The sequence below is a fragment of the Schistocerca piceifrons genome, chromosome 3 (assembly GCF_021461385.2).
Source record: "Schistocerca piceifrons isolate TAMUIC-IGC-003096 chromosome 3, iqSchPice1.1, whole genome shotgun sequence".
Lineage (NCBI taxonomy): Eukaryota > Metazoa > Arthropoda > Insecta > Orthoptera > Acrididae > Schistocerca > Schistocerca piceifrons.
The window spans coordinates 420,216,043-420,240,570 of record NC_060140.1 but is presented as its reverse complement, the minus strand read 5'-3'; the positions used below and the strand labels follow the sequence as shown (position 1 = coordinate 420,240,570).

The 24,528-nt window shown below is 41.5% G+C and overlaps 1 protein-coding gene across 2 annotated transcripts in view; it reads left to right on the top strand.

The window, feature by feature from the left end:
• LOC124789523 (cytochrome P450 4d2-like) overlaps positions 1–16,180 on the top strand; it is a 106,097-nt gene extending 89,917 nt beyond the window's left edge. For both annotated transcript variants that reach the window (XM_047256911.1, XM_047256912.1), the window contains exons 5-7: positions 1,222–1,452; positions 6,266–6,466; positions 15,210–16,180. In XM_047256911.1, the coding sequence (XP_047112867.1) occupies positions 1,222–1,452; positions 6,266–6,466; positions 15,210–15,653 (876 nt within the window). In that variant the 3' untranslated portion in view covers positions 15,654–16,180. The remainder of the gene's footprint in view (positions 1–1,221; positions 1,453–6,265; positions 6,467–15,209) is intronic.
• The last annotated feature ends 8,348 nt before the right edge of the window (positions 16,181–24,528 follow it).

Below are 24,528 nucleotides of genomic sequence, written 5' to 3'. Positions count from 1 at the left end.
CCATTCTTCACCTCTTTGAGGCTAATAGAGTATAGCTGTAACCTGTAGAGCTGTAGATGCTTCTTACATGAAACGATTCTCCACTGTCGGTGTTTGAAAGCCATATTCATTCATTGAAGTAGCTTTTTATTACACTTTACTGTTGGGTACTCAAGAGCCAATAATAAATATGTTTCTGTAAGAATTGAGGCTTATCATACATTGACCAGACATAGTGGAGGACTGCACATTAAACAGGTAATCAACATCAGATAAATGTGACAAAACAGCTCATGATAATTTGGTATGATATTTATTGCCAAATAAAGTCCTAAAGTAGACGCTAAGATGTTGTTCTGTTTCTGGCCTTATTAGGTGATGGATTCAGTTGTTTAGATAGCAAAGATTAACCATAAGACCTCAAATTAGAAAAATATTAGGACCTCCTAGTGTCCCAATAATCTAAAAAAACGTACATTATTTATTATATTATTGCTGAAGAAATAACCAACAAAACTATCACACATTGTTTGTGATTTGACAGACAGACTGATTGCCATCTTCAGGTGACTCTTGATGACTGATGCTTCGCTCCTTTCAGTACCCTTTACATATTGGCCATTACCTGCTCGATCAGTCCATTCTTGTCTATCTGTACATCGGCCATGGAAGGTGGTGGTAGTGCATGGGATTAAATGCACTCAGCTGTGAGCTGTGATTTCCAGTGTTAACACTGGTTCAGACGTCACAATATAAGAACGTGTTTCTTCATCAGGGATCACCTGAAGATGACAATGAGTCTGCTTGGCGAAATACTTACTACATGACTGGATGGACACCTAAGGTTCTACAGTTCCACACTGTATTACAGCTATAAGCTTCTTCACAACAGGGTGACACTGAACAAACGTTGTACCTGACATAATTTACTTAAAAAGATTTTTTTTTACTTTAAGGCTGAACACTGTGTGTCCACTTTTCACTTTATTTGCGATTTTTTTATCGAATGTATTCCTTCCACACTTATTAAAAATCAGTTTGATCTTTCGATTCCTATTATAATGAATGCAAGAACTTAAATAAACAAGTTAAATTTTATATGTGTTTTTTTATTTTTGTTTCTTTGCTATACAGAGTTTTCACCACAGTCTCCATGAAACAATTGCTTTGTAGGGAAATTAAATAAACAGTTTTCCTAATTTAATTGTTCTGTATTCAAATTTATTGTGTTTACTGTAACAGAAGAGATTTTACCAGCCATGGTTGCAAATTGATTGGATAATCTCACTGTCACCTGATGGTGAAGCATTAAAACGACAGCTGAACATGTATAACGGCATGGCGAAGCAAGGACTTGCAATTATGAGGGAGAGACGATCCAAAGCGTTACCAAAGAAGAGAAAAACTTTTCTGGATGTAATGATGGATGATCATGGAAATTTGCTTCTCCCTGAGAATGAAGTGTACGATGAGGTAAGCACTTTACTCCACTTACTCCCTTTGAAAATAACTACAGTAGTTACTCTATCGAGGGCATGAAATTATGCCACAACATACAAGGGTTAAACATTACTGACAGCATTTTCTGACAAAGCTTCTGTGATATACATGATATACAGTGATTATGCACGAATCGATACATCAGAAGTTACCTATTTTCTCTTTTTGAAATGCATTTGTGAACTAGGTCATGCAACAAATTAAATTTGATTAACAAACAACTTTCATGCTTTTTCACCAACGTGCTATGTTATTTGTACTATAAACAAGTAATTCCGTTTAGTTAACAAAGGAATCTCAAAGTGAGCGAATAGAGAAGTATTTCTACAAAGAATGTTACACCTCAGATGCGTTCAGGCCACAGGCCTTTGATAGGTAATTTCATGTAGGTAATTTCTGCTCCCAGTTGTTAATTTTTGTTGGAAACTTGGGCGACATTATTGTTCTAATACGTCTATGAACATAAATTTAAAAAATTTCTAAAATAGTTGGAGGTATACTACTGCAGTGGAAATGCTTGTGATGAGGAAAAAGACTGATATGTATGTTGCACGTGAACTGGGCCTAATAGTTGCGATGATCTCTGCCTTGACACAAGAACTTGTGAAAATATATCTGTTGATATATGTGTCTGTTCTGGCGGGTTGTCTGTTGAATGAATATTGCCACGGCCTGAGATCTGAAGATCCTGGTCTTGTGGTCCTGACTTAATGTAAAAGGTAACACCAATGCAAGTCGTAGCTCTGGCAGTAGTCATGAGGTTTCCAGTGCTAGGTGGGTCTTTCAAAATTGAAACCTCCACTGTCTCTTGCAAGGTTTGCTATAGTGACATCGATTTTTACATAGACTGCTGTTATTCGCCTGCAGTAAAAGCCAGTTTTGAAAAACAACGAATTCTTTATGAGAAGGACCTCACACGCTCCTGGTAACTTAACACGGACAGCTCCCCTCATTGTTACAGCTGTCGCCTTCATGTCCAAGGACTGGTTTGTTACAGCTATCCACGTTCATCTATTTTGTACAAGGCTTCTCATTTCATCATTTCTACTGCTACCTACATCCATTTGAATTACCACCTGTAAACAAACGTTGGTCTCATTCTACTATTTTCATTCTCCCCCCACCCCCCCATCGCCATTCTCTTCAGTACAAAATTCATGATTTATCAATGCCTCAGGATATGTCCTATCAGCTGAGCTTTTATTTAGTTAGTTTGTACTATAAATATCTTCATTCCCAAATTCAATTCAGTACCCCGTTAGTTATTCGATATAATTATTTAATTTTCAGCATTCTCCTGTAGTACCACAAGTCAGAAGTGCCACTCTCATTTCGCCTGACTTGTTTATTGTCCTCATTTGACTTCAGGATAAGGCTACAATGCAGACAATACTACAAGGAAAAAACTTCACAATAATTAAATTTAAATTTCTGGTGCCTGCAACGGACGAATATAGCATGGCCTGCTGAGGGTTAGATGCAAATCACTCATGTAGCGGCCACAGCGGAACTTCGAAAGTGTTCTGGAGTCTTGGCACAAGAATACTAAGAGAAAGATCCACATATTGGTGGTTCGAACTGATATTTGGTGATAAAAAATAATTTATGTAAACAAGATCACTTGTTGAAATACAATGCCTCCGCAAAGTCTATACGCAGCGACGAGCTCCAAGTGCCTCGCCTTGCAAGGGACATAAGGCTTGCAGAACATTCATGATGCTGTTTGTGCTAGGAGCTGGCATTCACTGATGGTTGCTGCAGTTATGATGGGAGATGGAATTCGACGTTATTACAATTAAAACAATTAAATTAACTATTTATATTAATCACAAATACACTGTGCCCACTGGTCTCACAGTTCGTGGTGGAATTGTTTTCCTGTTTCTTGAAGGCATAGTTCAACATGTTTACATTTATTTGGGAACACCTTTTCCAATGTTTCACATGTAACCAAATGCAGATACTCAGTTATCGCTGTCTTCAGTTCATCTATTGTCTTTGGGTTACTTTGACACATAGACGTTCGCCTCACCCCAAAGATGTCTATTCCAATCATCTTGAGGTGGTGAAGTTCTTCTTATGTCTGTGCTTGCCTATGAAAATAGGACGAGGAACTGCGCCTTATGCAAGACAGCTTTTCAGTTTCGTTTTACCCACACATGCTTCAGCACTTTTTGTGCTATCTTGAGTGGGTTATTTTATTTTCTTACTGTAAAACTGTTGTTCATATTAATATTTAGATAAATTTTGGTCCAAATATTTACAATTGTGAATGAAAAATTGTTGTGAAATATTACATATCATTTGTGTACAGTTCACAGTTGAGATATGTATTAACGACCTGATGCACTGTATGTTGTTTATCATATTATGTCTATTTTTCTAGTCATAGCTTAATTAGCAAAAGAGTGGGTGTATGCATTAGTTTACATACCTTACATGAAGCTATTGGGCATTAATGTTGGTAGCTAGGCTGCTACATAATTTGCAACTGTCATCTGCAAACAGCAAAACGTAATCTTTACTTTTCTGTTTATTATGTAATTACGTTTTGCTGTTTGCAGATGACAAGTTGTAGATTGTGTAGCAGACTAGCTATATACATAAATACCCAGTAGCGTCATGTAGGGTATGTAAACTAATGCATGCACTCACTCTTTTGCCAGTTAAGCTATAACTAGAGCACTAGATACAGTGTAAAAAACAAAATACAGTGCATCAAGTCGTTAATACATATCTGAACTGTGAACTCTAAACAAATGATGTATAATATTTCACAACAATCATTCATTCACAATTGTAAATATTTTGTACCAAAATTCTGTCCAAATCTTAAAATTGTAGTGGGTGAGTACCAGGAGGTGCTGTATTAAAACTCGGCGAGAACTTTCCAAATGATTTATTGGCTTCCACTACAGTGCTCTGTTCACCTCAGTCTGTGTCATAGGGCCCACAATGCTGAGGAAGCACTCCAGTGGCCTGTGCAATGCAGCGCTGTGTTGTGTCGGCCTTGGCCAGGCTGCTGAGTTCAGATGATGTCAGGATGGCTGCGCCAGCAGCCGACTCAGCGTTGCTCAGTGTGAGCCGTGGCCGGCCAGCTGCGCCATTCTACTCGCCGGCATGGCTGAGATCACAGCGATGAACAAGCGCCCGCTATTTGGCGTCTAAATCTGCGGCTCATGCCTCAGAAGTTCTCCGGCGTATGTTGGAGCTGAGACGACTGCCCACGGAAGTGAGCCGAATGGTGGCCCACCGCTGGCTGGCTGCAGACCCATGTCGACCTCAGAGGTCCGAACCAACGATCTGCCATGGACTGAGATGCAATGCCCCATCTGTTGCTGCGTGTAGTCCTGTGGTGTGATACGCCCCGCCGTCCAGGAGAGCTGCTACACTTGAATGAATCTCGTTAGAAAACAGCACCTATGTATACTTGGCTGTGCGCCTCTCTTTTGCCAAGCGTGCCGCTTTGTGTCACGTACGCATAAAACTTAGGTTAGCCAGTGGTCCACGTCTGCCTGTGACTTGTGCCATGGAAACTGCTGTGTTGGCCCTCTCCAACAGTTCTACGGCCAGTTCTGTGGCCTCTGTTTGCCTTCGCAACTGCTGGTATGCGTAACTTACTGCAATCCAGACTGCACCTGGCTGTAAATCGTGTTCCGAATATTGCACAAAACTAACTTTCCCTATCCTAAGCGTGGCGCCGCTACAATATGTAACAAAACATTTACAGTAAGAAAATAAAATAACCCACAAAAGATAGCACAAAAAGTGCTGAAACATGTCTGGGTAAAACGAAACTGAAAAGGTGTCTTGCATAAGGCAGAATTCCCCTTCCTATCATGTATATTCTTTGTGAAAGAACAGATGCCATGCATTCATATAACTGTGTCCCCTAGATGGGCAATGGATCAACCTTCTTCATTGCAGATGCACAAGTACGTCCGACCTCCCGCAGAAAAAGCAAGCATGGAGGAAATGGACAGGGATTGCAGATAGGTGGCGCTTGGTGTGAATGTGGGGCAGCTGACAGGCGTGCCGAGATAGTCAGCACAGTTTTGTTAAGCAAAGGTTAATGCACCAGTTCGAATCCAGCTTCGTCACTCGTCGTTGTTGATTCCGCCTAATGACCCGATGTAGCTGACATCAGTAGTCCCTTTCCTTTCCTTTCCTTTCCTTTCCTTTCCTTTCTCCTCCTCCACCTTCATTTTACACATAGTTAAACCATTCAATGACATCAGGCCTCTCTCCAGACCTTTCAAACTATACTCCCTCAATGCGGCACTGTAATTGATGCCATTCACAAAAAGCAGTTTCATTAACAGCGTACACTCTGTCCTCTCGATAGCCATACAGTTCACTCGTGTTGTGGCTTGTCAAATGGTTCAAATGGCTCTGAGCACTATGGGACTTAACTGCTGTGGTCATCAGTCCCCTAGAACTTAGAACTACTTAAACCTAACTAACCTAAGGACATCAGACACATCCATGCCCGAGGCAGGATTCGAACCTGCGACCGTAGCATGGCTTGTCAAATGACAGCGTGGATATCATACAGTGTATAGCGCCAGATTTGCACCTAGTGGCCACATTTGCAACTAATGTTTTCCTGAGTGAAATCAGTTCTTCATTAACGCCTTAGCAAATCTACCAAATTTCGCTGACATACGATAATTAAATTCTAGACTGGATTTCCATGAGTAGTTGTACATTAATTATAGCCACCGAGTACTAACGCTCTTTACCAGTAAGGAACATTTCTTCGTATGTCATCTTCCCGTTTCAACAGGTACGAACATTCGGACTGGCGGGTACTGACACCACTGCAACAGCAATGAGCTGTATATTTGCACTGCTGGGTCTGTGCCCAGAGTGGCAAGACGCAATTCAAAAGGAAGTAGACGAAATCTTCGGTACTGGGGAAGACTACCTGAGACCGGTTACCGAAAGTGATCTCACTCAGCTAAAGGTCACTGAGGCTGTTATAAAGGTAAGCAGCGCTTGCGGTGTCCAGAATTACATCTAAAAAATTGTCAGCCGTTGGACTATTGCATAGTTTTAAATGAATGGTGATGTTTAAGATGGGGAATGTGTAGGAAGTCACGTTGTGAATCATCTACGATAAAGTCTTATAAACTGTATCGCCTTTTAAATTGTACCATATGTAGAAAGCCACCTGCATGGTGGTGCCTCGTGTTGGGCGGAACGTGCGTTAGGCAGTAACTACAGTAGTTGTTGATGACTAGTTCGGCAGGTCATTGATAATTTTGCAGTAAAATGGTTCAAAATGATTTTGTGCTCTGAGGAACTAAAAATTTATTTGTGAAGCTTATCCTGTGAACTCTTACAGATATTTTAAGCCGGTTTATAATTTATATAGCAAACAGGCATACTTCCTCACTGACAATGCAGCATAGTGACGTTTAAAATGACACTAGACTCTCTGCAAAAAAATTAGTGAGTTTAAAATGTAGTATTGCGTCGTCTTATAAAGTGTACCACCGCTTTTCTTATATATTGTACAAGTACCCTTACGGATAACAGTCGACATGCTTGTTTTAACAATTGATTTGATCTAATAATACATCAATACTGCTAGATGCGTAGCCTGCTGTTACCTTAGCTAGAGATATTGATCTAATAATCTACTGCCTGAGCTCATACACAACTCATAAGCTATGGCCACTAGATGTTGCATTTTTAAGCAGCTTGAAGCTTGTTACAACCAAACAACTGACAAATGGCTTCGAGAAAACCCTCAGAGCAATACTAAATAAAAACTGCTCAGCTGTTAGGAGAGTCACGTGTCACAACTATGACCTTACAAAATGCTATCAATGGTTCCTCCAAAACTGGAATCTGGCCGCTGGGTCCACACATCAACGTTAAATATTTCATGAATCCATACATGGAACTCCCAATTTGCAGTATTCCTGCACTGCTACAGAGCATGCATTGCAAGGTATTCACACAGTCTATCGCATAGACTTACCATAAGAATGAAACAAAAACTGTAATACACTTTACACCACAGACGCTCACTCTGCCTTGACGAAAACATCCGAATATTGGCCAAATGTTGCACAACTAAATGACTTTGAAATAAAAAGAAACGAGGTATGAAACATTTATAAATTCATCGAAAGTAGTGAGGTGGTTTAATTTCGTCCCAGTCTATAAAATTAATTTCGGGCCATACTCATGTCTTGCCGATTAATGTAATACAGTAATCTTCGTTGCTTTCGAGTGCGAATGGAAATCGTAGAAATTTTCTGTGGAGCAACATTTAATAATAATAAAGCGTTTTAAATTATGGAAAGCGATGAGCGGTAGCAGGCGCTTTCGATAGAGAAGGGGGGAGTCCAGTGCCGCCTCTGTCGCTACGGCTGCTGCCGGTAGCCAGCAAATGGATCCCGGAGCTTTGCCGCATACGGAGTCCCGAGGACGACAGTCTGCGAGAAATCTGCCGCAAAATGGTTACTGGATGAAATTTAGTTATCGGTGCGTCAGAAAGTGAAATAGATTGAATCTTCGCTACCACTAATTTCACGCCTTCAGCATTCCGACAGAAGACGCTATAAAAATCTTCTGCGCCATCTGGTCTCAACCCACAACCGCTAGACCACGGGCATAAACAGTATACGTTTCCTCTATCATGGGACAAGCCTTCCTCCAGGAAGTGCCGCAGTCTACAGTGTTGCCAGACTGTGCAGATGGCCGGACTTAGAGAATTAGCGAGCTGGTCAGTTTATTTGTCCCATGTCGCGATTGGCGCGGACTTAGCCTCTGATTTCATGAAACGCTGCAACACCGTGCTAACCATGATTTCATAATATGGATATTTGTTGCTGCCCAAAAAGTTGGCCACTGTTTCTTTAAATGAAACTCAAGCTCGTTTCTCCACTGGATTTATCGTACTTTCAAACAAAGTATCTTTCTTTAAATTTCTGATCCGTGGTCGACAATGATCGTGTCTTTAAGTTTCTCAAAATGTACTTCTGGAAATCTTGTTACCAACTACAAGAAACAGTCACCATCCTTAAGAAGTGGACTGTTTCATCAATCCATGTGAAGAGCAAATAATAACGTCTTGCTTGGCTGAACAGATGGTTCTTTTATAATATTCTGTGAATCAGGTTGGGGGTTTTATGTTTAGGACTAGTTAACTGTCTTTTGATGCTTGTATTTGGCTCGGCTGTTTCACTCACAAATGAAACACGGGATATCTGTATAGCTGGACTGTTGACCAGTCAGCATACCAACTTGTTTCAAATCCCCACGTTTTTCATAGTTCACCTATTTCAACACAACTTTGAGATTTCCATACATCTCCTCGAGGTGTATTCAAGGGACAATAAGGAATGAGCCAAACGAATTTCCATTATGCAAAACTACAATTGTAGGATATGTTTTGACGTGTCTACAAACTACCTCCGCTGACTTGGATCAAAGTGATTTTGGAGAAATTCAGCAAAACCCTCAATGTCACAAAAAAAAACGCACAACCTTCTCCTTTAAATAATTTATTCGCTTTCTCTGTTCCTGTACCAAGAGGATGATACTCCAAGCAGTAGAAAATGATTTTACCCTCAGCCGAGACCCAAGAAATTCTGTGGCATCTTTGCCAAACTGAAGTCAAGAGTTAATTCGTTTAGTTCGTCTCGACTAAATAATTCTGATGTAGAATATTCTTCCGGATTGCTGTCATCTGCATCAGCGCATTCATTATCTGAGCTACTCTCCTGTTGCAAATCTTCGAGTATGGTAGATGGAACTAAATTAGGGAGAGGTTCCCTATGCGTAACTGGTAGTAAAGCTGTAAAATGTTAGAATATTTTATATCCTTCTTACTTTTTGCATTACGGTCTTCAACGTTAACTACATAAATATAACAATCATATATATGATCTTCTGGATAACTCTAAAGCACGGGAAATGCAATAGGCATTGATTTTTCTCTTCCTATTATTCTATGGTCTCAGACTCTCAACACATGTACGGCGTATCTTGTGCGATGCTCACCTTTTGTCTTGATCACCAAAGTATGAGTAGTAGAAATTTTTCACCAAACTATTAATTTTCTGTTTTTGCTTTTCAGTTAAGGAGGTACCAAAAAGTAAGAGAATACCTTGTGAGAACTCATTTCTAAGAAACTGAAAAACTACATTTAACAGCACAAATTTCACCACCTCACAACACTATAGCACGTCTAGAATGACCTAATGTTTCAGCCTAGGAGTCTGATGAGTATGACAAGTGCGGCCTACTACTTAATCTTACTAATATAAAGTTTCCCTTACTTGCAATAAAATTTCTCTCTGTGGAACTTAGGTTTAAATGAAAAATTAGTTCACTTAATTTATGGAAAAACAGTACCTGATAGAAAAAAAATAACGGCAGATCGAACACCAACAAAAAAAAGTACATCTAGAACAGTGAAAACTACGCAGACATCAAAAATCACGTTGCATAGTGTAATACATGAAAAACCATACTGGGCTGAACACACAGTTACAGTGTGGAACAAGACATCAGATCTCCACATCCTACAAGGTATTCCATTTTGACATGAAAAAAGGAAGTTGTACTTCCACTTGTTGATAACAGCAATGTTGTCCTGCAATGTCTTTCTCAGTAAGACTCACGGAGTTTGGAACTGGTGATGTTCGAATCCGTATGATGAATCTGTGACGTTCGGTTTTCTGATCATGTATCACCATCTTAGGTACAGTTATCTTAGCTACATGAGGACAACCGGAGAGATTTCAATATACTTCGTCTGCTCTAAGGAATTATCAGCATATTTAGCCCCACACATCTCTTTTCTACCTCAACGGTCTTGTCTGAACAACAAAGCAGAAACACTTATGCCCAAAAGAAAGAAACTCATTTCTGTCACTCCACCATCACTCATCCGCTTTCTCTTTCTCAATAGCAGGAACCCGTATCAGGAATGACGTCTCTTATTAAACAGATAACTGAATAACAGCTTAATAATAAAAGATCGTTAATGATATAACTATCTCCTAAAGCAACAATACGCTGAGGCGACAAAAAAGTCGTAGGATATCGATACACACGTACACAGATGGTGGCAGTGGATTGGCGGCGCTGTCATTTTTACTCTGGTGACTCAAGTGAATAGGCTGCCGGTGTGATTATGGTCACGCGACGAGAATTAGACTGTGAGCTACACACATGGAACATTCCATTTCGGAAATCGTTAGGGAATTACATATTCCAGATCCATAGCGTCAAGAGTGTGCCGAGAATACCAAATTCTCGGCATTGCCTCTCCCCACGGACAACACAGCGGCTGACGACCTTCACTTAACGACCGAGAACAGTGCTCTGTCTTGAGTTGGCGTTCCAACAGACAAGCAACGCTGCATGACATCAACGTAGAAATCGTTATGGGACGTTCGACGATCGTTTCCGTAAGGACAGAGCGCCGAAATTTGGCGTTAAAGGCCTAAGGCAGCTGAATAAAATGAGACCGTTTGCTGCCATCCATAGATTTCTTGTTCACAAACAACGATGGTACTTTTATGGACGATAATGTGCCATGACACCAGGTCACAATTGTTCGCGATTGGTCTGAAGGACACATAGCTACAGCAGCTATAGAAGTCGACAACAATTCCTCCAGAACTTCCGCATTCCACAGGGCTATGAGATAATGCATATGGCTGGATCTAGACTTATGAGAGACAGACAGTTACAGATTTTCTTTTGCAATGCACGACGTTTTCAACAAACAGATAGCGCAAAAGAGCAGCTCAAGTGGAAAGGAACACTTCCTATTTAAATTTCTGCATCTGACACTGTTGGTGGTTCTGTGTAGGTGGCAGTTACGTGATTTTATTTCGGTGATTACAGAATAGAGTCGAATGTATGCACTGGGTAGCCGAGGCAGCTAGTTTATGGCGATTCGGTCACCCAAGTAAATAATTTTAGTGAACATGCTGCAAACCACTACAGGGAACCTGTGTGTCAGAATTCTCATTCAGTGTGGCACAACGGAGTTATGATAGAAAAATGAGTCACAGAGCAGAGTATTTGGTGGTCTATTGGATGGATGTCAGGTACATATACTTATGGTCTGAGTTCGATTCCAACTTCTGCTGCTGATTTTTGATAGGGAGAGACAGATTCTATTCTCTTCTGGCTACGCCAAGTGAAGAAGGTATAATGGCATTGTGGTCTGAAATTCACAGTAAACATGATATTCCTCCTCTACCAAGTAGATGTTAGGTTGAACCACAATAAAGTCAGGAGTGGCAAGATGTAGAAACCCTATCACCAGTAACCTTTCTTATACTAGTTATTTATTTCTAGAGACGAAACAAACGCTATGTAGGATCACAGGACACTTATTCCATATTTTATTTGAGCTTCTGTATGTCGATAAAATTGGTTCTGAACTGTGAATGCAACTCAGACCGCCCTTAAAGCGGAATTGGATCCCTTCGTGACAATACAGCTTGACTATAATTTGTTGTTTGTTCAAAACTGCAGATTCCTCAACATCTCCACATATTTTGCGTGAATGGGGTGCGACTACTGGCCCGGCACTAAAGTTTTCATTCTGTATTATCAAGCACTAGCATGAGAACACCTATCTGCTGGTGGATAATAATTTTGATTTTTAATGTATTTTTCTGCCTCGGGCATGGATGTGTATGATGTCCTTAGGTTAGTTAGGTTTAAGTAGTTCTAAGTTCTAGGGGACTGATGACCTCTGAAGTTAAATCCCATAGTGCTCAGAGCCATTTGAACCATTTTTTATGTATTTTCATTCGTTGTCAACACTAACGATATCTGACGTTTTTGACTCCCAGTGATAAAACTATTTGCGAGATCACTGTAAGCTCAACGATGTTATTCCAAGCTGCTGGTGGAGAAAAATTCGGTAGCTGACGTCTCTTTGTGTGTAGTCAACAACGATATGTGTGGGGTTCGATTTCCAGTCAGCACTGAACTCTTCGTCATATTATTTCTAGTTCAAACACTCTCACATGTCGCTGTTGGTGTAACAAACCCATATTTAATGTTCGTTTTCTCTAGAAGATAACAGCGATAGGTGCCGGGTTGGAGTCCTGGAAAGGAAAAAATTAATGTTTCGTCTCGTCATTTCAGTTAAAACATCTAGCTACTGCCGAGAAAATCCGATATGTCACAGTTTATTGTGCTTCGATAACAATCCGATTAGGTTCTAGGTTCGAATTCCTGTCCAACACAGAGCTTTACCTCACGGCATTTCAAGTAAGTCACTTGTGAAGAAGCAATATTTAACATCTCTCGTAGTTCGTTAACAGGGACAATAGATGTTGCGTAGGAATTTGCGTCCATTAAAAATGTTTACGTTATGTAATTTAAAGTTGATATTTGCTAACTGTTAATGTCTAAAATTGAAGAATATCACTCTCTGCATGCCTAGTCAAGAATGACAGTTAGTTTCCGTCAGTTACGAAATCTTTGCTTAGTCTACATGACCTCGATTTGAATCCATATGCAGAACGAGACGGTTCGTCGTGTCATTTGAAGTTCATACAAATTCTCAACTAGCTGCTCGTGAATAACTTAAATTTTTAATGTCATTTTGTGTTAAATAGTAAGTACGGTATGTTACTTTGAAGAGGAAATCATGAATATGACGAACTTACTAAGTGCATTACCTATCTGACTTAATAATGAGAGTGGTAAGATTTAAGGTATGTCATTTATTGTAATAAACGTGAGCTTTCAAGCCTTAAGGACAGTCATTTCTGTGATAAGGTGTTCCCTGATATTTGTAGTATGGTGGTATTTCTTTACATCTTGAGTTATAGCGATACTGAGCAGTGTTTTCTAGTGGTGACTTGTTGGAACCATTTTCAATAGTCAAACGACTGTACCGAGGAGCGATTAGAGGACCTGCTAGACAGCTGCGTTACCCAGGTTGCATGCGAATCAGGTGAAATGCAATACAGGTCCTTCCGATACTTTTGAGCACGACTGTACATCCCTTCATAACGATCGTGTTTTCTGACTGCAGTTGCATTTTTCAGCAAGATAATGCGCCATGTCACAAGCCCAAGAGTGTTATAGACTGGTTCGAGGAACACAGTGGTGAGTTCCAGTTGATGTGGTGATCCCCCAAATCACCAGATCTGAACCCCATCGAACACATCTGGAATGTGATTGAACTTGGGGTCAAAGCTCATCGCCTCCCTCCGCGGAATATGAGAGTTCAGCGACTTGCGTGTGCAGATGTAGTCCCAGCTCCCTCCAGCGACTTACCAAGGCTTCATTGCTTCCATGCCACGACGCTCCGCCGCTGTTACCCGTGCCAAAGGTTGACATACCGACTATTAGGTAGATGTCATTATGTTTTAGCTGTTCAGTGCATGTCACTCTCTTGTACATACCAATTCGACCCACATCGCCACTTGTAGGAAGTGCAAATTTATCGAAACTGGCTAGCGTCCCCGAAAACCAAGGATTCGGTACTAATATCGGGGTTCATCGAAATATTTACAAATCACTGCTTCTCATCAGCACACCAACCCTGGTGGTGGTAGTGGTATTCTACCCCGAGTATTTTTATACAAATATTCATACAATAAATGAGACATGTATAAACAAAATTTTATAGAAATTGCTCAAGATGTTATTGAGGGATGCCCTGTGTTATCCCCTTCCATACGTCCTCCTCCCTCCAATGGAGATTGGTGTTTCTTTACCCCCTCCCCCTCCCGAACTCCCCCTTTCCCAGAAACGTTTGTGGCCTGGTGCGCAACAATCGCCAAATTACAATCACAAGTGGATGAAAACCAACTAACAAACAGATGATCTGAACTGCAATTTCGTCTCCTGTCATTGAACGAGAAGGAGAAGACTTCTGCTGAATAAAGATTAGGATCGCTTTGTCGTATTTACATTGCTTCAAATCATTTTAGTACCTATTGTACTGTTTCTCTCCGGCTGCAGGCAGTTGTCACCCAAAAGTTCACAAGTTGACAAGACACATGAGAGACAGGCGGCTGCTGCCGTTCAGAACTGGACATACACAAACAAACACACACACACACACACACACACACACACACAGAGAGAGAGAGAGAGAGAGAGAGAGAGAGAGAGAGAGAGAGACAGACAGACAGACAGAGAGAGAGAGAGAGATGCGATCGCGCGCACGCGAGCGCGGACTGGCTGTCTACAATTAAGAAGATAATCAAATAATGGTAGTCTTTTAATAAATTTGTGGCTATGGCACCCTATATTGAAGAAACTTATTGACATTTAATCTCTTTTTTCAGTCCCTTCTCTTACGGAAGAGGATGGGCAGATCTTGAGCTTGTGGAAGAGTGTTCTTTGCCGTCAAGTGTGTAAAGTTTACTGTGTTTTCTATCGTTGTTAACATTCTACCTGCAGGTGATATCAAGGAAGGGGGGATCTCATGTATTTCAATTCGGAATCTACGTATTTAGAGGGGATTATGGTGACAGCAGTAATATCCATACAAAGGAATTACAGATCCCCACGTCGAACCAATCAGTGTACATATAATATTGTTTCCTCAGCATATATTTACATGGAAGGAGCCTCCTCGAATTATTGCTGTACAGGGAAACCACTCGGGAATATCCTAGGAACGTTAAACTAATGTTAACGGGTAATCCCTCTACCACCACGAAACATCCCCACATTATTCACATTCAAATGATGTGATTCCCTGGTTTCTGCCACAGGAGTCACTGCGGTTGTTTCCCGCGGTACCAGTCGCACCGGTGTTCGCGTCGGAAGACATCCCACTGAGCGACGGGCGGTACGTGGCGCCTCGCGGCAGCGTCGTCTTCGTCTTCCTGAACCTGCTGCACCGCCAGCCGGCGATCTACCCGGACCCCGACAAGTTCGACCCTGGCCGCTTCCTGGAGGGTGGCGGCACCAATGCTCTGCCCCCTTACAGCTATCTGCCATTCGGCGCCGGTTCGCGCCTCTGCGTGGGAGCGCGCTTCGCCATGCTGGTAATGAAGACTGTGGTCGCCACTGTCATGCGGCAGTTTCGCATCATCCCCGCCAGCACCAGGGAGGAGCTGGAGGAGATCGCAGTCTTCATCACTGGCAAACCCGTCCACGGCATCAATATCAGATGCGTCCCACGGACAGCTCCTGTCACAGTGGATTGCACTTAATAGAGCGAAAATAGAAGAAACCGCAAAATAGAGGCACAGTTACTGCGATTCACTGTCCTCCTAAGTTCTTTATCAACCATTATACTTCAATATTCCTGAAAACAGCAAATAGTGATAAAGATTTCGTTATATTTATTGTTTTCTTATTGGTTTCTATGTTTACAATCATACAGCCATCTACAATATGACTAATACTCTTATTTACTCGCACTGACTGTATAATTTATTGAAGTCCCGCACATCATTCCATTCACTTATCTGCAAAGCTAGTATGCATTGACTAATATCGTTGTCTAGGATGTGGTTGTCTCGAACGAAAGTGACAACGCATATAATATATAAACATTCAATATCATATGTATAATCAATAATATAATAAAACATTGTTCTTTTAAGCTATTATCTCTCTAGGCACTGGCAAAGTTTCGATTCTACCATCAGAAATTCGATAGTAATATGAAAATATTTATGAACACTCTTGAGAAATTGTAAACTTCTTTAGGAATAAAGCCATTTAGAGCTCTTAATATGTGCCTGTTTCTTCATCTATAAAGCTTCCGCTATGGCCACCTTCAGAGCTACAATTATGAATATTTCTCATAAGAATGAGGGCATTTACTTACACATTATCAGTCTACATAAGATAAAAACTAAATGATTAATTATTTTTAAAATTCACTTATCAAAAGTTAAAACTTCTGTACCAACATTCATTGTCAGGTTCAATAATGCTTATGTCTAAGTGCGGTGGCCACTAGCATCTCAGCCCAAAATTTTATATAGAAGTGCTGGTTGAGATGTGGTTCTAGTACGGGATAAGTTGACTTTTAAGTTCATGCGTATGTAATGACAGATAATGCCTAATATTTCAAACGCTGTAAATGTATATCTAAAGCACAATTTCATTGGTACAGCATCACTTCATAAAATCAGCTTTTCAGATGGCAGCAACAAGTTCATGTGGAGTTCTCCTTAAAATGTTTGTGCCTCGTGTTGTGCTGGAGTTCGGCAATGGTGTGAGCTATATAACTACAAATTTACAAACTCAAAACTGAGATTCTTTACGAGCCAGTGCAACGCTCGTTACACGTCAATTGAACTAACTAATTTCAATTTCTGCCAATAAGTCTGAATGTCATAAAAGTCTACACACACGTTTTGCAATGGAAACACATTCACATTGAGATAACGAATTACATGTGCAAATTGGAAAGCGACTTCCGAGTTCTCCTTTGCTATCTTGAGGCGATAAGGCAATTAACTATATACTGAACTCGTTATTCTATTACAATTTCTCCAATGCGATTCTTCTGCGCTTATTGACACTAGACTATGCAATCCAGGCCTCTGTTGAGGAATCGGACTGGGTGAGGTCTCTTGCCTCATAGAAAGTTGTTATGCACGTAAATTATTAACATCAAGTTAACCCCACCAAAATTTTTAACTAGGTTGCAGTATAGGGTTGGTGCATCAATATACACTGAAGTGCCAATCAAACTTATATAGGCATACGTATTTCAATACAGAGGTATGTATAAAGGCAAAATAAGGCGCTGCGGTCGGCAACGCCTATGAAAGACAAATGCGTGCGGCGCAGTTGTTAGACCGGTTACTACTGCTACAATGGCAGTGAGTTTGAACGAGGTGTTATAATCGGCGCACGAGCGATGGGACTCAACATCTCCGAGGTGGCGATGAAGTAAGGATTTCCCCGTGCGACCATTTCACGAGTGTGCCGTGAATATCAGGAATCCGGCAAAACATCAGGTCCCCGACATCGGAAAAAGATCCTGCAAGAACGAGACCAACGACTACTGAAGAGAATCGTTCAACGAAACAGAAGTGCAGATTTCAATGCTGGGCCATCAACAAGAGTCAGCGTGCAAACCATTCAACGAAACATCATCGATATGGGTTTTCGGAGCTGAAGACCCACTCATGTACCCTTTACGACTGCACGACACAAAGCTTTACGCCTCGCTTGTGCCCGTCAGCAGCGACATTCGTCTGTTGACTGGAAACATGTAGCCTGGTTGGACAAGTCTCGTTTCAGTTTTATCTAGCGGATGGACGTGTACGGCTATGGAGACAACCTCATGAATACACATGGACCCTGCATGTCAGCAGGGGACTGTTCAAACTGGTAGAGGCTCTGTAATGGTGCGGAGTGCGTGCAGTTGGAGTGATACGGGACCCATGATACGTCTAGATACGGTGAATGATGACACGTACGTAAGAATCCTGTCGGATCACCTGCATCCATTCATGTCCCTTGTGCATTTCTAATGACTTGGACAATTCCAGCAGGACAATGAGACATCTCATTCGACCAGAATTGCTACAGAGTGACTCAGGGAACACTTTTCTGAGTTTAAAAACTTCCGCTGGCTACCAAACTCCCCAAACTCGAACATTATTGAGAACATCTGGGATGCCTCGCAAAGTGCTGTTCAGAAGAGGTCTCCACCCCATCGTACTCTTGCGGATCTATGGGCAGCCCTGCTCTCATCGTGTTAGTTCATTCCAGCACCCATCAGACTTTTGTCGAATCCATGCCATGTCGTGTTTCTGCACTTCTGCATGCTCGCGTGGGGCCAGACGATATTAGGCAAGTATACCAGTTTCTTTGGCGCTTTAGTTTATGTAGTCTGAAATAACAGGAAAGATAATCAGATTTATATCAATAGAGGATTTACAAGAGTCGTAAATCGTATTAACGAGGTGATGCCTCTTAAGTGTGGACAGATTAATATCTTAATGAAGAGAAAGGAGTGTAACACGATTGTACAACTATAAAAACGAGCAATGCAGATTGGCACTGCTCCTTAACTGAACGAAGTCACAAGATTCTGAGTCATATTGTTTCCATCAGTACCTAATCACAGAAAGAATGAGAGAATGTGCTGCGATTCTCAGTGGATCAATGGCCACCCGTTTAACTTCTATATACTGCAAGGCTGATAGTGCTGCACCCGGAGTGGCGTGTGTTACGTATTATGCTCTTCAGCTCCACTACAAGGTCCCCATCCAACTGTTCTTGTCGTGCTGTTAAGCCGACCAGGTGTGATATCGCTGCAACCATAACGGCGAGCGTACATGAAACAATTCTGAGAAATTGTCCAGAGATCCGGGTAAATGCAAAACCGTTCCGCAATTTCTCCTCATCACCCGCTACTGAGTACTGCGCCCTAATCGGGCACACGCTTAAACCCGAGTGTCTCATTTCTACCAAAATCTAGTGCGGCTAGCTGCCCCGCTGCTCCGGCTGTCCAACCGAAACATTGCAACAAGTTTTTAACGTATGAACGCTACTTTTGCTCAACGGTGAGTGCGCGGGGAACACTGCTTACGTCACATCGATCTGACCAATTGCGGTCGACTGTGGGAGTCACTGCTCATCCGAAAACTATCCAGAAGTCTCCTTGGTGACAGCGTCTAAATGGACACATACTGCATCTCTGTCCCGCGTCCAGAACATATTTAGTCGATAATTTGCGGAGGTACATCCCTTGCTGCAAATGTCACTTGCAACACTTTCATGAGTCCAGGACGACACGGCAGAAGGGGAAACAGCGTCTCCCAGTGTTATTCATTTTGGGGAGATATTGTGCTTGTCTTGCTGTGTTCTGCCGGAAACCTCGCCTGCTGTTGGGCCGCATCAAAGCCCTGCCGCTGGGGACTGGACTGGTGGGGCCAGCACTTCTTCGGGTGCTGCAGATTATAAAATTCGACCTTCGGGCTAACGCACTGATTGCTTCGCGCCACCGGCTGCTAGTGCTACTTAAACATCGATAAACTATCGATTAAGCGATAGTATCTGCACTATCGTCTCTATCGGTAGTCGGGTTTAACTATCGATAGTCCTATCGTTTATAATATAATTCTTTTGTAAATCGCACCTGTAAAATTGTCGGTTCCAATTACCTCCATGGCGTTTGGAGTGCAAAGGGAAAATAGATCGTATGGCGATATTTAATCAACTGAAAGAAGGTGGCGTCTTAACCAATCTATGTTGTTTATAAGCTAAGTTGTTAATAGAGTGGTCGCTGTGGGGAGGGAGGGCGTGAGAGACGGCATTTTCTTGTTTGTCTTCCAGTGATGACAACTCACGGTCGTGCGCATCTCGTGCCGATCGGATGCTTATCGTGAAAACTACACACGTAAATAACATGGATTCGTGAATGCATATTTTACAGATTGTCATCTTCAAGTGTGTGAGCTAACTTACTTGTAACAAGAAGTGCAAATATAAATATAAGGTTGTTGAAATACAACGCAGTTGTTGTTGTTGTTGTTGTGGTCTTCAGTCCTGAGACTGGTTTGATGCAGCTCTCCATGCTACTCTATCCTGTGCAAGCTCATTCATCTCCCAGTACCTACCGCAACCTACATCCTTTTGAATCTGCTTAGTGTACTCATCTCTTGGTCTGCCTCTAAGATTTTTACCCTCCATCCTGCCCTCCAATACTAAATTGGTGAGCCCTTAATGCCTCAGAACATGTCCTACCAACCGATCCCTTCTTCTAGTCAAGTTGTGACACAAACTTCTCTTCTCCCCAATCCTATTCAATACATCCTCATTAGTTATGTGATCTACCCATCTAATCTTCAGCATTCTTCTGTAGCACCCCATTTCAAAAGCTTCTATTCTCTTCTTCTCCAAATTATTTATCGTCCATGTTTCACTTCCATACATGGTTATACTCCATACAAATACTTTCAGAAATGACTTCCTGACACTTAAATCTATACTCGATGTTAACAAATTTCTCTTCTTCAGAAACGCTTTCCTTACCATTGCCTGTCTACATTTTATATCCTCTCTACTTCGACCACCATCAGTTATTTTGCTCCCCAAATAGCAAAACTCCTTTACTACTTTAAGTGTCTCATTTCCTAATCTAATTCCCTCAGCATCACCCGACTTAATTAGACTATATTCCATTACCCTAGTTTTGCTTTTGTTGATGTTCATCTTATATCCTCCTTTCAAGACACTATCCATTCCGTTCCACTGCTCTTCAAAGTCCTTTGCTGTCTCTGACAGAATTACAATGTCATCGGCGAACCTCAAAGTTTTTATTTCTTCTCCACGGATTTTAATACCTACTCCGATTTTTTCTTTTGTTTCCTTCACTGCTTGTTCAATATACAGATTGAATAGCATCGGGGAGAGACTACAACCCTGTCTCACTCCCTTCCCAACCACGGCTTCCCTTTCATGTCCCTCGACTCTTATAACTGCCATCTGGTTTCTGTACAAATTGTAAATAGCCTTTCGCTCCCTGTATTTTACCCCTGCCACCTTCAAAATTTGAAAGAGATTATATCAGTCAACAATGTCAAAAGCTTTCTCTAAGTCTACAAATGCTAGAAACGTAGGTTTGCCCTTCCTTAATCTTGCTTCTAAGATAAGTCGCAGGGTCAGTATTGCCTCACGTGTTCCAACATTTCTACGGAATCCAAACTGATCTACCTCGAGGTCGGCTTCTACTAGTTTTTCCATTCGTCTGTAAAGAATTCGCGTTAGTATTTTGCAGCTGTGACTTATTAAACTGATAGTTGGGTAATTTTCACATCTGTCAACACCTGCTTTCTTTGGGATTGGAATTATTATATTCTTCTTGAAGTCTGAGGGTATTTCGCCTATTTCATACATCTTGCTCACCAGATGGTAGAGTTTTGCCAGGACTGGCACTCTTAAGGCCGTCAGTAGTTCTAATGGAATGTTGTTTACTCCGGGAGCCTTGTTTGGACTCAGGTCTTTCAGTGTTCTGTCAAACTCATCACGCAGTATCGTATCTCCTATTTCATCTTCATCTACATCCTCTTCCATTTCCATAATATTGTCCTCAAGCACATCACCCTTGTGTGGACCCTCTATATACACCTTCCACCTTTATGCTTTCCCTTCTTTGCTTAGAACTGGGTTTCCATCTGGGCTCTTGATGTTCATGCAAGTGGTTCTCTTATCTCCAAAGGTCTCTTTAATTTTCCTGTAGGCAGTATCTATCCTACCCCTAATAAGATAAGCCTCTACATCCTTACATTTGTCCTCTAGCCATCCCTGCTTAGCCATTTTGCTCTTCCTGTCGATCGCATTTTTGAGACGTCTGTATTCCTTTTTGCCTGCTTCATTTACTGCATTTTTATATTTTCTCCTTTTATCAATTAAATTCAATATTTCTTCTGTTACCCAAGGATTTCTACTAGCCCTCGTCTTTTTACCTACTTGAAGCTCTGCTGCCTTCACTACTTCATCCCTCAAAGCTACCCATTCTTCTTTTACTGTATTTCTTTGCCCCATTCCTGTCAATTGTTCCCTTATGCTCTCCCTGAAACTCTGTACAACCTCTGGTTTAGTCAGTTTATCCAGGTCCCATCTCCTTAAATTCCCACTTTTTTGCAGATTCTTCAGTTTTAATCTACAGGTCATAAGCAATAGATTGTGGTCAGAGTCCACATCTGTCCCTGGAAATGTCTTACAATTTAAAACCTGGTTCCGAAATCTCCGTCTTACAATTATATAATCAATCTGAAACCTGTCAGTATCTCCAGGCTTCTTCCATGTATACAGCCTTCTTTTATGATTCTTGAACCAAGTGTTAGCTATGATTAAGTTGTGCTCCGTGCAAAATTCTACCAGGCGGCTTCCTCTTTCATTTCTTAGCCCCAATCCATATTCACCTACTACGTTCCCTTCTCTCCCTTTTCCTACTACCGAATTCCAGTCACCCATGTCTATTAAATTTTCGTCACCCTTCACTATCTGAATAATTTCTTTTATTTCATCATACATTTCTTCAATTTCTTCATCATCTGCAGAGCTAGTTGGCATATAAACTTGTACTACTGTAGTAGGTGTGGGCTTCGTATCTATCTTGGCCACAATAATGCGTTCACTATGCTGTTTGTAGTAGCTTACCCGAATTCCTATTTTCCTATTCATTATTAAACCTACTCCTGCATTACCCCTATTTGACTTTGTGTTTATAACCCTATAGTCACCTGACCAGAAGTCTTGTTCCTCCTGCCACCGAACTTCAGTAATTCCCACTATATCTAACTTTAACCTATCCATTTCCCTTTTTAAATTTTCTAACCTACCTGCCCGATTAAGGGATCTGACATTCCACGCTACAATCTGTAGAATGACAGTTTTCTTTCTCCTGATAAGACATCCTCTTGAGTAGTCCCCGCCCGGAGATCCGAATGGGGGACTATTTTACCTCCGGAATATTTTACCCAAGAGGATGCCATCATCATTTAACCATACAGTAAAGCTGCATGCCCTCGGGAAAAATTACGGCCGTAGTTTCCCCTTGCTTTCAGCCGTTCGCAGTACCAGCAGAGCAAGGCCGTTTTGGTTAGTGTTACAAGGCCAGATCAGTCAATCATCCAGATTGTTGCCCTTGCAACTACTGAAAAGGCTGCTGCCCCTCTTCAGGAACCACACGTTTGTCTGGCCTCTCAACAGATATCCCTCAGCTGTGGTTGCACCTACGGTACGGCGATCTGTATCCCTGAGGCACGCAAGCCTCCCCACCAACGGCAAGGTCCATGGTTGGGGGGGACAACGCAGTTAGTAGAGGAAAAAAATTATATTTTAAAGATTTGTTAAGCGTTTGTGATTGTACTGTGTAAGACATTTTAAAATAAATACAATTACTGTCGTTATTAATTAAACACACCTGCTACTGTCCATTTCTGTTTCTGAGTCCTCATTGTATTTACAAGTGTTTTCACTTGTACGTGTTAATGTGTAAAGTGATTCGAAAACACAAGACATTGACGCACTCCTAATGCCCCTGCGTCACTTCTAGTTTTCTAGAACCACAAATATCATTCATATGTTGGTTGCCCTTTTTGTGTTCGATTAGCGGAGCTTGTTCCTTCAAGGACACACCAGCTCCCGCAAAACTGAATACGGTAAAAGCACGAGCCGTCGAGTGCCAAATTTTTTATTTGTATCGTGACTAGACATAATAATCAAAAATACAGCTGTATTGAATGCTATCTGCTTTCACAGTACTGCAGTGCATTTTCATAAGTAATTCACGCGAAATGCGAATGTTTCAGTGGATAGGAGACAAAACTAATCTCTTCTTGCGAAGAGTTGACGGTCAGTGTCCGGGAATGTTTTTGCAAAACTCCAAATCCTGTGGGTATTTCTTAAGCTCTTTCCCTTTAATGCTGAAACCCCTTGTTTGAAACATGTGCAGCGGGTGAATTAGCTCACCATTAGTTTTATTTATTTTTTTATTTTTCGAGTTTACAGCATTCTGCAACCTCATTAATAATTTTTCGAGCGTCACGAGGGAGAACGCTGCCTCTAAAGCTGCTAGCTCTTTGGAATATCGTAGGAAGTGGCCTTAATGTGCACACAGTGGCTTCTTCGTCACTCATTTCGTTATTTGAACGCCGCACAACGACAGGATTATTCTTCGTCAAGCAACTGTAGTGCCACACCTGTTGAATCGCTGTCATTGGCAGTAGTGAGACAAAGAGTGCAGTCGCCATGAAAGTGTTCCGAATGGTGCTGACATGGAACGATCAGTAGTTTCCGCACGTCATCGATAGTCTCTTAGGACCGAGGAAATTCCGCGCTTCCAAGAGTATTTTGTTTTGGAAAGAGGTGAGTAAAAATGGTTCAAATGGCTCTGAGCACTATGGGACTTAACATCTGTGGTCATCAGTCCCATAGAACTTAGAACTACTTAAACCTAACTAACCTAAGGACATCACACACATCCACGCCCGAGGCAGGATTCGAACCTGCGACCGTAGCAGTCGCGCGGTTCCGAGAGGTGAGTAACTAGAGATATTTGTTATTGTTATGAAAACGAACCGTAAAAATCAATCATCTGTATGGAAT